The sequence below is a fragment of the Phocoena sinus genome, chromosome 20 (assembly GCF_008692025.1).
Source record: "Phocoena sinus isolate mPhoSin1 chromosome 20, mPhoSin1.pri, whole genome shotgun sequence".
Taxonomy (NCBI): domain Eukaryota; kingdom Metazoa; phylum Chordata; class Mammalia; order Artiodactyla; family Phocoenidae; genus Phocoena; species Phocoena sinus.
The window spans coordinates 37,406,477-37,421,632 of NC_045782.1; the positions used below are offsets into that span (position 1 = coordinate 37,406,477).

Sequence of the window (15,156 nt, forward strand, 5' to 3'; positions counted from 1 at the left end):
TGTATTCCTGTCCCAAGTGGGGCAGAGTAGGAGGAGTTTGGGATGCAGGGAAGGGGATAGAAAAACAGTTCTCTGTCAAAGGAGGAAGGAAGGAAGCAGGGAGGGAGGGAAGGAGGAGGAAGAAGGAGGAAGTGTTAGCTTCACTTCTCCGAGGAAGCGAAGCTAACACGGGAGATGCTCTCAGGCCATGGAAGGAAACCCTGGCTCCACCTCCTCAAACTCGATCATGTGACTGAGAGTCCAGCAGGGCAGCAAGTGTGGAACACGGGGCCTCTGGTGTCATCAGGGCCTTGTCCTGAGTGTGACTGCTGGTCCACAGAAACGAGAAGGAAGCCAGCCCTCACACCCGGCTTCAATAAATATATGCTGGGGTCTTCCCTGGTGGCACAGTGGTTAAAAATCCGCCTGCCAATACAGGGGACACGGGTTCGAGCCCTGGTCCGGGAAGATCCCACATACCACGGAGCAACTAAGCCCATGCGCTACATCTACTGAGCCTGCACTCTAGAGCCCACAAGCCACAACTACTGAAGCCTGCGTGCCTAGAGCCTGTGCTCCGCAACAAGAGAAGCCACCGCAACGAGAAGCCCATGCACCCCATCGAAGAGCAGCCACCACCCCCCGCTTGCTGCAACTAGAGAAAGCCCACGCGCAGCAACGAAGACCCAACGCGGCCAAAAATAAATAAATAAATTTATAATAAATAAATGCTGGTGAGTAATAAAGAGACAGAATTGAGGAGGGTGTCGAAAGACAGAGAAAGCAGCCCTGGTTCCTGACAGCTTTCCAGGTCCCTGAGGTCAGGCTGTCCTTCATCTCCAGCCCTTCGATCCCATGACAGGTCTCTGCACCCTCTCTATAAATCTGTCCCCTGAGACAGCTGGCATGGCTTCTTGGAACCAAAAGAGCCCTAATGAGTCTTTCTCACGGGGTGATCAGAGGAAGTACCTCCAGGGATACCACAGATAATCCTTCACCAGCACAGACAGTGAGAATCTGCATGGGAAGAGAGAAATGAGAAACCAAATTTCTGGGAGAATTTTTCCCTGGCAACACACTAGCCACCATGGTTCTTCTTCTACAAAGTCAATCACCACTGGCTTCTTGACTTGGTGGTGGCTTGGAATTCAACAACCTTGGGGGTGCTTCCCGTCTGCCACTGCACGTCCCTGATCATGCTGCCACCGGCACCCGCAGTTTTGAAGGCGAAGTCCACACACAGCAGAGACTGATAACTGTCTCCCAATAACCACTCTCCCCTTCTTCCTTTGGTAGCAGAATCTTCCAGCTTTAGTCAGGCAGGTGGGCACCGAGCTAGACTACGTTTCCCAGCCCTCCTTACAGCTAGGAGACATGACTATGTCTGGCCAGTGGAAGATGAGAAGAATGACTGTCCTCAGTAGGAACTGGGGGACTCTCACCTTGCCCAGTTCTCACTGTTTGGGACGCAAATGTGATGGTAGGAGCAAAAGCAGCCATTTTGGACCACAACATGCGAGGCACATGTTGTAGAGGGAAGCTGGCTCCCTAACACCATAGAGACACTACATCAACTCCTGCTTACTTAGGCTCACACTATTACACGTGAGAGAGGAATAAACCTCCTTCACGTCTAAGTACCTTGTCAGTTGGCCATTTTTTTTACAACAGCTGAAACTGTATCCTAAGCCCAGTCAATCCGAAGCCTTCTTCACACATTCCATACAGATATGTCTCTTGAAAAGGATTTCGAGGCCGCGCCTGGCAGTGAACTTGCCTGAGGAATTCACCCAATTCACAGATGTCACCGCATCTGACCTGCTGTCTGTGGGGCAGTCCTGATAACCCAGAGGGCAGCCCTCCAGGCACTGTGGACTGGAGGCTAGAAGCTGAGATGGGGTGACCTGACATTACAGAGGGTCAGGGAGCTTAGCACGAGCCAGACCATTTGGCAAGTCCGCCAAAGGGAACTATGTTTCCTTGAAATGCCTGCAAGAAACCCCAGTCGATAAACCACATTCATTTTGGTAGGCAGCAGGATATGGCTTTCAAACATGTTTGACCATGAAATCCTTTCTTCCAACTAAACTTCCATGGAGGAGCAATACATAAATCACATCAAAGTAAGGCCACTTGGGGGGAAGGAAAGGGAAGGGCCTGGAGCCCAGCCTGCTGTGCCACTGCCTTCCCCACCATCCTACAGCAGCCCATGAAGCACCTCTGGGAACCCTTAGGGTTCCGTGGAGTGCAACTTGAAAACCACTGCTATAGGATCAAGGGCAGGGGCTGTGGAGTTAGCAGACCAAGTTCAAAAACTAGCTCCACTACATAACAGCTGGTGCAAAACATCCCTCTCCTCTCTGAGCACCAGTTCCCTCATCGGTAACCTTTCTTGCAGAGCTCTTGAAAGGATTAGACAAAACATAGCAACATAAAGCTCTTAGCCCAGTGCCTGGTCCGCAGTAGGTATTTGAGAAGTGGGAGCTATTAGCATGATTCTGTTGGACCTTTCCAGGAAAGGTCTTGATTGTGGAGGCTGCCTCCTCAAAACCATCCCCAGCCCCCTCTTCAGCACCTGCTGTTACAAGGTCTTTTCTGCCTCAATTATTCATGCCCAGAGCCTGCCAGGCGCTTCATTTCTGACAGCAGGGCAGCATTTACCTTGGCTGGGCTCAAGACGTTTCTGGACAGGAACTCTGGCTAAGCTGTCACCATCAGCCCATCACCTGCCAGCCAACTGGCAAGTGGAAATGCTGGGGCAAGCAACCAAGGGCATCCTGCAGGGCCTATTGGAGAGGTCTGGCCAGCCATGCTGGTTGGAATGGCATGCCAGGAAGCTGAATCCAACCCAGGACATGCTGAGGGGAATACTGGGGGAACGGGCATCCTATTCCCCGCCTCCACCGTTCTAGGAGGCTTTACAAGACCAGTAGGAATGTTTCCTAGATCCCTGCTACTCAAAGTCTGGCCCAGAGACCGGCAGCATCAGCATCACCTGGGAGCTCGGCAGAAATGCAGAATCCAGGGCCCAGCCCGAAACCTGCTGGATCAAAATCCGCATTTGAACAAGCTTCGTAGGGGATTATTTTGCATAGTAAAGCTTGAAGAGCGCTGGTTAAGAAGCACCCTCTGTCTGGACCAACGCATCACTCATTTTTGTTTCTGAGGACTCCAAGGACAGAAAGACCTGGGTTCTTGTCCTGGCTCTGCCACTCACTAGCTGTGCAACCTCGGGCAAGCACTTCACCTCTCTGTTCCCAGATAGTATTAGAAACACCTGCCTCCTGGGGTAGTTGGGTGGATGAAATATACGGCCACAGAGTGAGGCCAGCGCTCAGGGAGGGCTCCTTTAGTTCCCTTACCTCATTCATCCACATGATGACCTCCATCTACCCTCTGGAGGTATTTACGCCTCAGGCGTAAACCACCTGGAACACTTGTCATCACAGAAGTGCGGAGAACAGGTCCCCTGGACTAACCCGGGAAGGAAGGGACCCAGCCTAGACAAAGGGGTGTTTGCATGGTGCTGAGGGCCTGGGGTAAAGAGGTGTCAGGGTGGGTGAGGCTGACCTGAGAAGGTCCTGGAAGTGGGGATTTGGACCAGGCTTGGAAAGAGGGTGTGAGCTGGCTTTCTAGACAAAGCATTTTTTAATACCCCTCACGCTTCATGGAAAGGAAAGAAGCATCTTATCCTGACACTGATTCTACATGTGGGCTTTTGGAGGATATCAGTCAACCAGAGATTCTGATAGCATCAATATATATCATATAACCACAGAGCATTAGGAAATAAGGAAAAACAAAAGCAGGCCTCCCCCATCTCTCACTTTGTCCTGTTCTGCCATATTTCCTTCTAGTCTTTTTCATATGAATGTAATTTCACATGGTTATAATCCTGCCGACTATCCAGTTGTGTGGACTGCTTCTGTCATGTTTCATGATATCTGAAGCAGTTTTTGATGTTGAATATGGTCTTTTAACCATCATTTGTAAAGGCGTTCATGGCTATCTACTCAGAAGAAAACCCACAATTTTATTAACTTTTTCCTTTCTGCTGGGCACTTAGGTAGTTTCCAGTTTTTATGCTCTATTTTCCTATTTTTAAATACTACTGTGATAAATTTGTTGATACATTTTCCATGTCCCGGATTATTGCCCCTGCTTCAAAGCCTCGGATATAAAGCAGAACTTCTCAAACTTTAATGTGCGTACAAATCACCTGGGAATTAGATTCTGATGCTTTAGATTCTGATGCTGCAGGTCTGAGGGGCCTGACCTGCATTTCTAACAAGCTCCCACCATACGTTGAGGAGTCGCGAGGATATGAAGGGTAGCCCCTGAAGCTTCAAGGCCAGGAAATCCTCTTTTGTTGCTGGGATCCCATTTTTGTACTTCCAGCGAAGATCTGGGGGAAAAAGCACTACCCTTTTTTTCCGAGACCTTTCTGGTTAACTTTTCAACCAATTAGTTCAACCGATTTTTATAACAACTCTATGAGGCATTGTCAGTCCCACCTTACAGATGAGGAAACTGAGGTTTAGAGTGATGATATGGCAAAGATACACACTATCTACCATATTGGGACCAGAGCAAGATGACCAACTGTCCCGAGGTACTTGAGACTGAGGGGTTCAGTGCCAAAATCAGGACCATCCTGGGAAAACCGAGATGGTTGGTCACCTTGACCAGAGCCTAATTCAGAGTCAGCTAATGTTTATCATTTCCAACCCTGGGCGCCTTTATGTCGATTACTGTATGACACCTTTGCAAGAACACTTAGGCAATATAGCTTCTCCATTTGACAATGAAGAAATGAGCTCAGAGGGGTTAAGAAATTTTCCCAAGACAAGGGAAGTCCCTGGCGGTCTAGTAGTTAGGACTCCATGCTTCCACTGTATGGAGGCACGTGTTTGACACCTGGTCGGGGAACTAAGATCCTGCAAGCAGCGTGGTGTGGGCAAAACATTTAAAAAGAAAGAAAAGAAAATTTCCCGGGACTTCCCTGGTAGTCCAGTGGTAAAGAATCCACCTTCCAATGCAGGGGATGAGGGTTCAATCCCTGGTCGGGAACTAAGATCCCACATGCTGCGGGGCAACTAACCCATGCACCACAACTAGGGAGAAGCCCGAGCGCCTCAACGAAGATCCCGCATGCCTCAACGAAGGAAGATGCCGTGTGCTGCAACTAAGACCCGACGCAGGCAAAAAAATAAGGGAAAAAAAATTATAAAAAAAAAAAGAAAGAAAGAAATTTTCCCAAGACAAACAGCCCAATTTTTTAAATGGGCAAAGGACTTAGGTAGACATTTCTCCAAAGAAGATATACAAATGGCCGACAAGCACATGAAAAGATGCTCAACATCATTAGTGATTAGGGAAACTACAAAGCAAAACCACAATGAGATACCAGCTCACATCCACCAGGATGCTATAATTTTTTAAAAAAGAAAAGGAAAATAACAAGTGTTGGCAAGGATGTGGCAAAATGGGAACCCTCATACATTGCTGGTGGGAATGTAATATGTTTCAGTCACCGTGGAATAAAGTTTGGCAGTTCCTCCGAGTTAAACATAGAATTACCCTATGACTCAGCAATTCCACTCCTAGGTATAGCCCCAAAGAGCTGAAAATAGGTACTCAAACAAATACACATACACATGTTCACAGTAGCACTATTCACAAGAACCAAAAGGAAGAAACCCAGATGTCTATCAACAAATGAATAGATGAACATAGCTGTGGTATATCCGTATAATGGAAAATACTACTCAGCCATAAAATGGATGAGCCTTGAAAACATTATACCAGGTGAAAGAAACCAGACACAAAAGATCATATATGATATTTCATTTATATATGAACTATCCAGAACAGGTAAATTCATAGAAATAGAACACAGATTGGTGATAACCGGGGACTGAAGGGGGTGAGGGATGGGGTGCAACAGCCTAAAAGGTCCAAGATTTCCTTTTGAGGTGGTGAAAATGTTTTGGAACTCGATAGAGGTGATGGTTGCACAACATTGTGGGTATATTAAGTACACTTCACTTTAAAATGGTTAATTTTTTGTTACGTGACTCTCACCTCAACAAGAAAGAAAATCAACCAACCAACCAACCAACCAACCAGCCTGCGGAAGGAAAAGGAAAAGGTCAACCAAAGGGACCTGCGTGGGAGACAGACCGCCTGGGCCTGAGCAGCCAGCAGAGGGCGCTGTGGCACTCTTACCGAGCCGGGCAAAGGAGACCACCGGGACTGAGAACCCATCACATGCCTCGCATTTTGCTCTCGAGTCTCAACCCAGGAAGATCAGTACCTACCCTCCCCTATTTGGGAAATCTGAAGCTAGTAGGGGCTTGAAACGCCAGGTTCATTAACTGAGGGTTTAAGTGTCCAGCCCAAGGTCAGCAGCTGGTACGTGCCAGATGGAAGACCAAGACTGCGGGACCCTTTCCACAGTGCTGAAGACTGGATGTCTGGACTCCACCTCCCACCTCCCTGGACACCCATTCTCACAAAATCTCTTATCGTCTGTCGCTTCAAAATTCAGCTCACGACTTTCCCTCCATCCATCTCACCCTCAACCCCCAGAAGTCTTCCCCTAACAGCCTCATCACCTCATCCTTTCCCCTCAGCGCCCGCACTGCCATGGCCGGGTTCTTCCATGAGCAGCGCCGGGGGCTCTTCATGTGTCCATGCTACAAGTCTGTCTGTCCCGTCTCCCCTAGGCCCTTCTGAAGGTCTCCTTTTGGGAACTGCCTCCTTTGGGAGGGCGTAGAAACCAGGAGGGTATTGCACTCACTTGTTCCTCTCGCTGCCCAACTGTCTTGGATGATGTAGTTCCTATCCCACTGTGTGGTCCCTCAGCATTCCTGGGCCTGCCATGGTGGTTGGATGAGCTGGGAAGTTTTGCTTGGGCCAGAGAGGAGAGGAATTCAGGGAAGCTGGGCCAGGAGGAAGACTGGGGTAAGAGGAGGGGAGTCAGAATTTTCTATTACGGTGTGAACCTGTTCTATTAGGGTGTGAACCTCCAAATCTGACTGCTCTTAAACTTGGTTCCTCCCAAACTGTGACCCAGACATGAACCACAGAACCAAGAAAACCTTTAATTTGGATTTGGAAGTCCCCAGGCTTGAAGACATCCCCCTTCAGCCTCTTGGAGAATAAACTGTGGTTCTTCCCAGATTTCTAACTTAGCACTATGGCTCTCCCCAATCCCTCCCTCGCCCACAAAATTTCCAGTGTCCCCAGGGCCTCAGGATTGGTCTTGGTGGAAAAATCTCTGGAAAGCTTAAGTCCGGACAAGAATCCTATTTCCACAGGGATGTGGTGGTAGAGTGAGCGTGGGAATAAAATCCAAGGAGATGGCTCTGACCAGGGGCCTGCCAGCTCATCCTGGGAGCGCAGCCTGGATGCCTCAAGGCCTCCAAAGCAAGAGGGTCTGGGTTAGAAGGAGCATTGTGGCGAGGTCGCCAGGCAGGAAGTGCTGGGCAGAAGGGACTAGGAAGATGGGGTTGGGCCAGAGGGGCGAGAAGGGAAGATGGTCAGAGGGGCCTGGGCCAGAGAAGGCCTGGGATGGGGGCTGGGCAGAGGGGCTGAGGTGAGGGAGCTGGGCCAGAAGGGAAGCTGGGGCCAGGAGGCTGGACTGAGGAACAAAGAAGGGAGATGATGGGGCTCCGGGGTGGGCAGGGGGGAGGCAAAGGGGATGGCAGCCTACCTGCCAGGCCCGAAGCCCCTCGATAACGGCCCCAGAGCAGAGGGAACTAAAGCCTGGTTCCTGTTGGCAGAGATTAGACTGTGATATGGATAAATCGTTGAAAGCCAAGAAAACTTTATGAAACAGACCAAATCAAACTTGCTGAAACGTCCCCTTCCTTCCACTTCCCTCTTGCTCAGCCCTCTGCTGCCAAGATCGGGTTTCCTTCGGCCAGAGAGACCCCAGCTCTCAGAGACGCTGACCAGAGACACGGGAGAAGCAGCAGTCTCTGGGCCCCTTCCCGGGGCACCTGCAGGGACCAAGGGGGCCCACCATCCAGGGGAGGGTGAGCACACAGCCCAGGTGGTGTGGAGGTCTGGCTGTGCTGAAGGGGGCGATCGTCACCATGCCCCATTGACTGCTGCTCAGCGCAAGGCCTAATGGGTTCAAGGCGGGGTAGGAGTGGAGCACAGGCCCCTCTGAGGATTCTGGTACGAGACCCCCCCGGGTCGCAGTGTGTGCACACGTTCCGGCATCTATGGCACGTATAAGCACTGACATTCTCTTATGTGTGTGAGAACCCGGGAGTCGGTAGAGTTTGGTCCTTTGAGGCCACTAAGTCCAACAACTCACCCCAGGCACAACCTCTTCTCTTCAACAACCCTGTCTTTCAAGGCCTCTGGAGATGGAGAAATCCCTACTTCCTTTGTTCCTTCAAAAGAGGAACACCCATCATGCACCAGGCACTGGCTACAGAGTGCTAAGACAGTCTTGGGTCTCATGGTGCCTCGGTTTCAGGGAAAGACAGGCAATAAAAACAAATAAATAGATAACTCAGGGCAGGAAGGGATAAGAGCTGTGGAGGAAAATAGTCTATTCCCTCTGCCCCAGTCACAGCCCTGCAGCTATTAGGAAACAGCCACATCTAGAAGCTTCTCTATACCAGGTTAAATACCCCAAACTCCTTCAACCATGTTGGACTACTCTGGTTTCTAGAAAGCCATTTGAAAGGGGGTTCAAACCCCTCAGCTGTGGTCAGGACAAGAAAAACCCCACAGGATCCCCAGAGCCCCAACCGTGGTCCCTGGGTTTCTGTGGGTTTTCGTGGGTTTCCATGAACACAGCTGGCTTTCCCACCTCTGTCCTTGGCAGCCACTCCACACTCCTGACTCATCCCAGCCCACAGGCAGTGAGGAGCCCCAAGTCTTTTCCTCACGAACTGCTGCTAAGTCACATCTCTCCCACCTTATTCTAAACGGAAGTGCCAGGATTTCTAATTATCCCAATAGTTTCATCTGGCCTGAGGCCAGCTATCCACCAGCCTGCCAAGGAAGCCTTCCGGTTCCCAATCTGACATTCTGAACTCTCTTCCAGCTAAGGCAGAAGCCTGGTCTAGAAGTCTGATCCTCCAATCTTCTGGGCAGGGCTGGGGACACCCCTAGCGCAGTCAGAGGGGCCTCCTGCCGGGGTGGCCTTGCTTCTTCACGTGCGCTCTTAATGTGTGGCTACTGAGGGGGCCACAAAGCCCCCAGGATGGTGGAAGTCTTGTGGTCAAGTCCAGCCACATGGTGCCTGAGAAAGCCTCAGCTTCCAGTGTTCAGTTTGGCAACCGATTTTAAAATTGGTTTGAAATGTTACAGCTCCGAAGTTCCCAAACCTAGAGAGCCATCAGGATCCCATGGGGGGACTTTTAAAGAAACAGATTCCCAGGCTCCAGTGTTTCTCAGACAGTCAGTCCAGGGTGGAGCCCGAGAATTTGAGCTGTTTTTTTTTGTTGTTGTTACGCGGGCCTCTCACTGTTGTGGCCTCTCCCGTTGCGGAGCAACAGGCTCCGGATGCGCAGGCTCAGCGGCCATGACTCACGGGCCCAGCCGCTCCGCGGCACGTGGGATCTTCCTGGACCGGGGCACAAACCCATGTCCCCTGCATCGGCAGGCGGACTCTCAACCACTGCGCCACCAGGGAAGCCCTGAGCTGTTTTTTAAGCTCTGGGGTTATTGAATCCATACTGGCTCTTAACGATCCCCACTGCCCTTTCTGAACACCCACAGATAATTGCTTCCAGAAGGCCACGTCTCTGTGGCTCTCTTCTGCAGTGGCCTCTCTGCACAGACTGGACCGCGGCCCTCTGACCATGGTGTCTGGCCCAGAGCAAATACCAGTTCTTTAACCAGTATTCCAGCAAAGCTGGGGGTTGGGGACAGGGTGAGTTTCCAAGTGTTCCCTTACTTGGGGTACCTCTCCTGCCCTGGCCCTCCATTCCATCATCCCACCATGGCTCCTTGGCTCTGCAGGATGGAGAAGACAGGGCAGCATGGGAAGTGAATGGCTCCACTTCAGGGCCGGGATTAGGGTGAGGCGAGGGCGGCACTGACCTCGGGTGTAACATTTAAAGTGGCACCAACAAAAAGAACTTATTTATAAAACAGAAACAGACTCACAGATTTCCAAAACAAGTTTATGGTGACCAAAGGGGAAATGTGGAGGGGAGGGATAAATTAGGAGGTTGGGATTAACATACACACACTACTACATATAAAATAGATAACCAACAAGGACCTACTGTATAGTACTCAATATTCTGTAATAACCTATATAGGAAACGAATCTGAAAAAGAATGAATATAGGTATATGTATAACTGAATCCTTATGTTGTACACCTAAAACTAACACAACATTGTAAATCAACTATACTCCAATAAAATTTTTTTTAATAAAAACATTTTAAAAGCGGCACCTACAAACTCAGTCATCAAGAGAATATTTTAATGCCATATATTTTTAAATCAAATTAGTTAAACTGATGCAGAAAAATCCATGATGAACAAAAGATCAACATTTTAAATAAAGACAGGATCAGTAATGGGGCCAAGCCATGTCTGAGGACGAGGTAAAAGGAAAGATAAGTCACAGAAATGATGCAGAAAGAGAGAGAGTTCAGAGAATGTATTACCTTGCTCCCTCCGCACCAGGCTGCAGGCTGGCCCCGGTCCGTCTCCCACCCGCACTGGTACAGCCCCTGTCCAGCACCCCTCCTGCAGAGGCATCACAGCTCTTGCTGCTTTGGGGACCCATCCTCCCTGCCAGCTCAGGCTCACGTGTAGAGGTCTTAGCTGCTCCCTGCTGCAGCTTTTCCTAACGTCTTCTCTTCCTTCACCCTGCCCACACCTGACCCTCCTGTGTATACTGTCCCTGCATTAAATGGAAAGAAAGAAAGAGAGAGAGAGAGAGAGAGAGAGAGAGAGAGAGAGAGAGAGAGAGAGAGAGAAAGGAAGGAAGGAAGGAAATAAGGAAGGAAGGAAGGAAGGAAGGGAGGAAGTGAGGGAGGAAGAAAAGAAATGATGCAGGAAAAAATATTAAAATTCTAAAAATATCCTTAGAGAGAGAAGCTATTACATCCATGACACAAGAACAATGGGAGAGTATGTTTTTAAGAAATGATCAGAAAAGAATAAACAGCTCTTGGAAATGAAAAATATGATAGTAGAAAAGAAATCGGTAACATTAAGAAAATAAGGTTGAGAATATCTACCAGAAAGTGGATCAACGACAACAATTACAAGCAAACTAACAAATGGACAACAAAAAAATGCAAAGGGACAGAAACAGAAGAGAGAAGAAAGTTTGGGGATCAATCCCCGAGATGGACATCTAATTGAGGGGTCTGGTAGAAAGAGGAGAGTACGTAGAGAAAAGATGATCAAAGCAATAAAACAAGAAGACTTTCCAGAACTGGTGAATATAAGTCTCTGGGTTGAAACAGTCCATCAAGTGTCCAGCTCAGTGAGAGAGAAAGAGCCCAAACAGGCACTTTCAGAATGCTGGGGTTAAGGGAACACCCCTGAAAGCTTCCAGAGGCGGAGAAAGCAGGCATCTACAGAGATCGGGCATAAGTGCATCAGACCTCTCAACGGTGACATCAGAAGCCAGAAGACCATGTGAGATGCCTGCAAACTTGGGAAGGAAAATTATTTTTAATATAGAATTCTATATTCAGCCAAACCATCAATAGAGTGTGAGGATACAATAAAGACATTTTCAGATGTGCAAGTTCTCCTCTTCTGTAACCTTTCTCAGAAAGCTAAACAAACAAGGGAATGAAGTGGGAAAGAAAAGACACAGGGTCAAGAGAACAGGGTGCCCAGCAAGGAGAGAGATAAGGGAGTTCCAGGATGAAGGAGAGGGAGGTCCCGGGATGGTTGTGGGCAGGCAGGAGAGCACCCGGCCAGGTTGGAGAAGGATGACGATGGCTGAGAGGTTTCCCAAAAAAACCCCCAAAAACCAAAAACTGACAGGTTTGACCACACCAAAAATTATATTTAAGGCCAATGGATGTTTAAGAATATATAGCGGTGGACTTCCCTGGTGGCTCAGTGGTTAAGAATCCGCCTGCCAACGCAAGGGACACAGGTTCGAGCCCTGGTCCAGGAAGATCCCACATGCCGCAGAGCATCTAAGCCTGTGCGCCACAACTACTGAGCCTGCGCTGTAGAGCCCACGAGCCACAGCTACTAAACCTGCGTGCCACAACTACTGAAGCTCGCATGCCTCGAGCCTGTGCTTCGCAACAAGAGAAGCCACTGCAATGAGAAGCCCTCACACCACAACGAAGGGTAGCCCCCGCTCGCCGCAACTAGATAAAGCCTGCACGCAGCAATGGAGACCCAGTGCAGCCAAGAATTCATTAATTAAGAAAAAAAAAGAATATATAGCCATGGTAAGTACAAAAAACTAAGAAAGTAGGTGGGGATTGGGGGCAAGAAAAGCAAAAATGATGCAAGAAAGTAAACAGTGATATTACCCTGATTGGATTAGTGGTGAACAATATTTACCTGATTACGATAAAAAGCAGAGCATATGGATTTAACAGTTGTATTGAGAGCGTTAAACCATGCTTGGGGGAGTAGATAAAAGGCATATAAAAGGCACTCTTCATCTACACAACAGGCAACCAACAGATAATGTCTAAATGGATTTATCGACAGGTAGCAGTGTAAGAAAATTACTTAGAAATATGGAGATGACCTCCAGGAGAAGGTGCCCAAAGTGACACCTTCTGAGAGAGGGGTGGGCAGGTCCGGAGGAGAGGGGCGGACTGATGTGTTTTGTTTTCTGATTTTAGCGCTATTTGGCCTTTTTTTTTTTTTTTTTTTTTTTTTTTTTCGTTGCGCGGGCCTCTCACTGTTGTGGCCTCTCCCATTGCGGAGCACAGGCTCCAGACGCGCGGGCCCAGCCACTCCGCGGCACGTGGGATCTTCCCAGACCCGGGCACGAACCCGTGTCCCCTGCATCCGGAGGCGGACTCTCAACCACTGCGCCACCAGGGAAGCCCTATTTGGCCTTTTTGACTGCATGCACTTCTTGGATTAAAAAAATTAGTTACTAAACATAAAATAAAGAAATGCCAAGAAGCCCATCCTCTTGTTGTTTCCCTTTTCATAGTTTTTCTGCATCCTGAGAATCCATCCTCTTCACCGGCAGCCACGCGCGCCTCCACACACAGCCATGGGCACATTCACACTCACACGGTCTCACACACACACACACACACACACACACACACACACACTCCTCTCAGACACAGCAGCTCATGGTGACAGACACACAGGCAAATGTACATAATACACAATAACCCTCAGACACACACACGATTACAGGTTCTCCCACAGACACAGAGGCCCCCATGAGCCTCCCAGGTAGCCAGCTGGGGAGCAGGGCCAGCTCTACAAGGCGCCAGTTCCTCCCTGCATTGCCACCCCCAGAACTGCCCCAGGCAGAGGACGTTTTCTCCTGCAGCATCCCCCTAATTGCTTCCTCCACTCAGAGTGCCCTCCCCGGAGGCTGAGCAACCAGAGCCTCTGTACCATTAACCCTCTGGAGCCACATGGTCTGTAGATGGTGCAGAAATGAGGTCGGGGTGGGGCCAGAGCTGGCAGCCGGATGTGACTAATAATGCCACCTTCATTCAGCTTCTAGTGGAGGCCCTAAGAAGTGGAAGAGTCCAGTGTCAGGAACCCTGTGGACATGCTGTGCATCCTTGAGCAAGTCACTTCACCTCTCTGGGTCCACAAGGAGGTAGGCAAGCCTATGAAGCTCTGAGATGCCAAGATTTTATGACCCAGGCTTGACCCCGCTTCCATCCCCTCTCCCGGGAGCCCTCTCTCCACACCGACGTCCAGGGCCAACCCCAAAGGATACATTTGTGTGTCTGACAAGTGTACATGGGGCACCTGGGGGCCCCCCCACTGCCAATGCCCTCCCGCTCCATGTCCCTCCAGCACTTACCACCACCCTGGTCCCGTTATCCGGCAGTGTGTCAATGGCCAGGGTGCCCCCACCCAGGTCCTGGCTCAGCTGAGTCCTGTCCGGCTCCGACACCTGGCCAGGGATCTCTCGGGCTCTCCGATTCCAGCCCTGCACAGTGGTCCTCTGGACGGCCCCTCCAGAGCCTCGGCCTGCATCCTGACCTGGGAGAACGGGACAGAAAGTTGAGTCCTGACAGTCAGAGTGAAGGTCCTGGAGGGGGACCAGCCTGCTTACTCTGCAGAAGCCCTGATTCCCATGCCGTCATTGACTCTGGGGACACTGACATTCAGGGCAGGAGATACCCAGCATGCACTGAGCTCCACCCACACACTTTGCACAGGAAACACTTTAGCCCTCACTCCAGCCCTCTACCGTAGGTATGATGCTCTCCATTTTGCAGACAGGAATCAGCAGCTCACAGAGGTTAAAGAAGGTCATACAGCAGGTAGGGATGGAGATAAGTTTCCCTTATCTGCCCCCAAAGGGGTGATTATTCTCAACTTCACTGGAATCATCTGGGGAGTTTTAAAAATTCCTGCTGTCTGAGTTCCACCCCAGAGATTCTGATATAATTGGTCTGCGGTGTGGCCTGTGCATGTGGATCCTTAAATGACCCCCCGGGGAGCTTTTGAGAAGACCTGGACCTTACACGGCAGACAAGGGTGAGAACAATTGCTCTGGAACATTCCAAACCAGTTCCCTATTTCTCTACCACAAGTGGCACATAATCTCACCTTCCAGGGACTAGAAGCCAGAGAGCAGAGTTCTTTTAGTTCAGGGCTTCTCATCCTTGGTACTACTGACATTTTGGACTGGATAATTCTTTGTTGTGGAGGACTGTCCTATGCATTGCAGGATTTTTTAGCAGCATCCCTGGCCTCTACCCTCTAGATGCCAGTAGCACCTCCTCCCAGGTTGTGACAGTTGAAGATGTCTCCATAGCGGGGACCACTGTTTAGTCTCATCACGACCTTCAAACACCTTGGGCAAGTCACTTTCCCCATGAAACAAGGAGCTTAGACACTATCAATGATGGCAAATAGATTTCATCTCAAAAGCCATCTCCAATCGATTAGTGACAGCCAGGAGCACTCTAATTGTGAAGAATTCTGAGGTTCCACTTGTGTTTAGCAGGAAAGGTTGCCATGATCAATTAGCAATGTCTGCTGCGGGC

General features: G+C 49.7%; 1 protein-coding gene across 1 annotated transcript in view; it reads right to left on the bottom strand.

Annotated features, from left to right (window-relative positions):
• Window positions 1-15,156, bottom strand: part of PLXDC1 (plexin domain containing 1) — a 62,828-nt gene that overhangs the window by 40,213 nt on the left and 7,459 nt on the right. Inside the window, exon 2 of the mRNA XM_032617478.1 lies at window positions 13,962-14,192. Within this exon, the coding sequence (XP_032473369.1) occupies window positions 13,962-14,192 (231 nt within the window). The remainder of the gene's footprint in view (window positions 1-13,961; window positions 14,193-15,156) is intronic.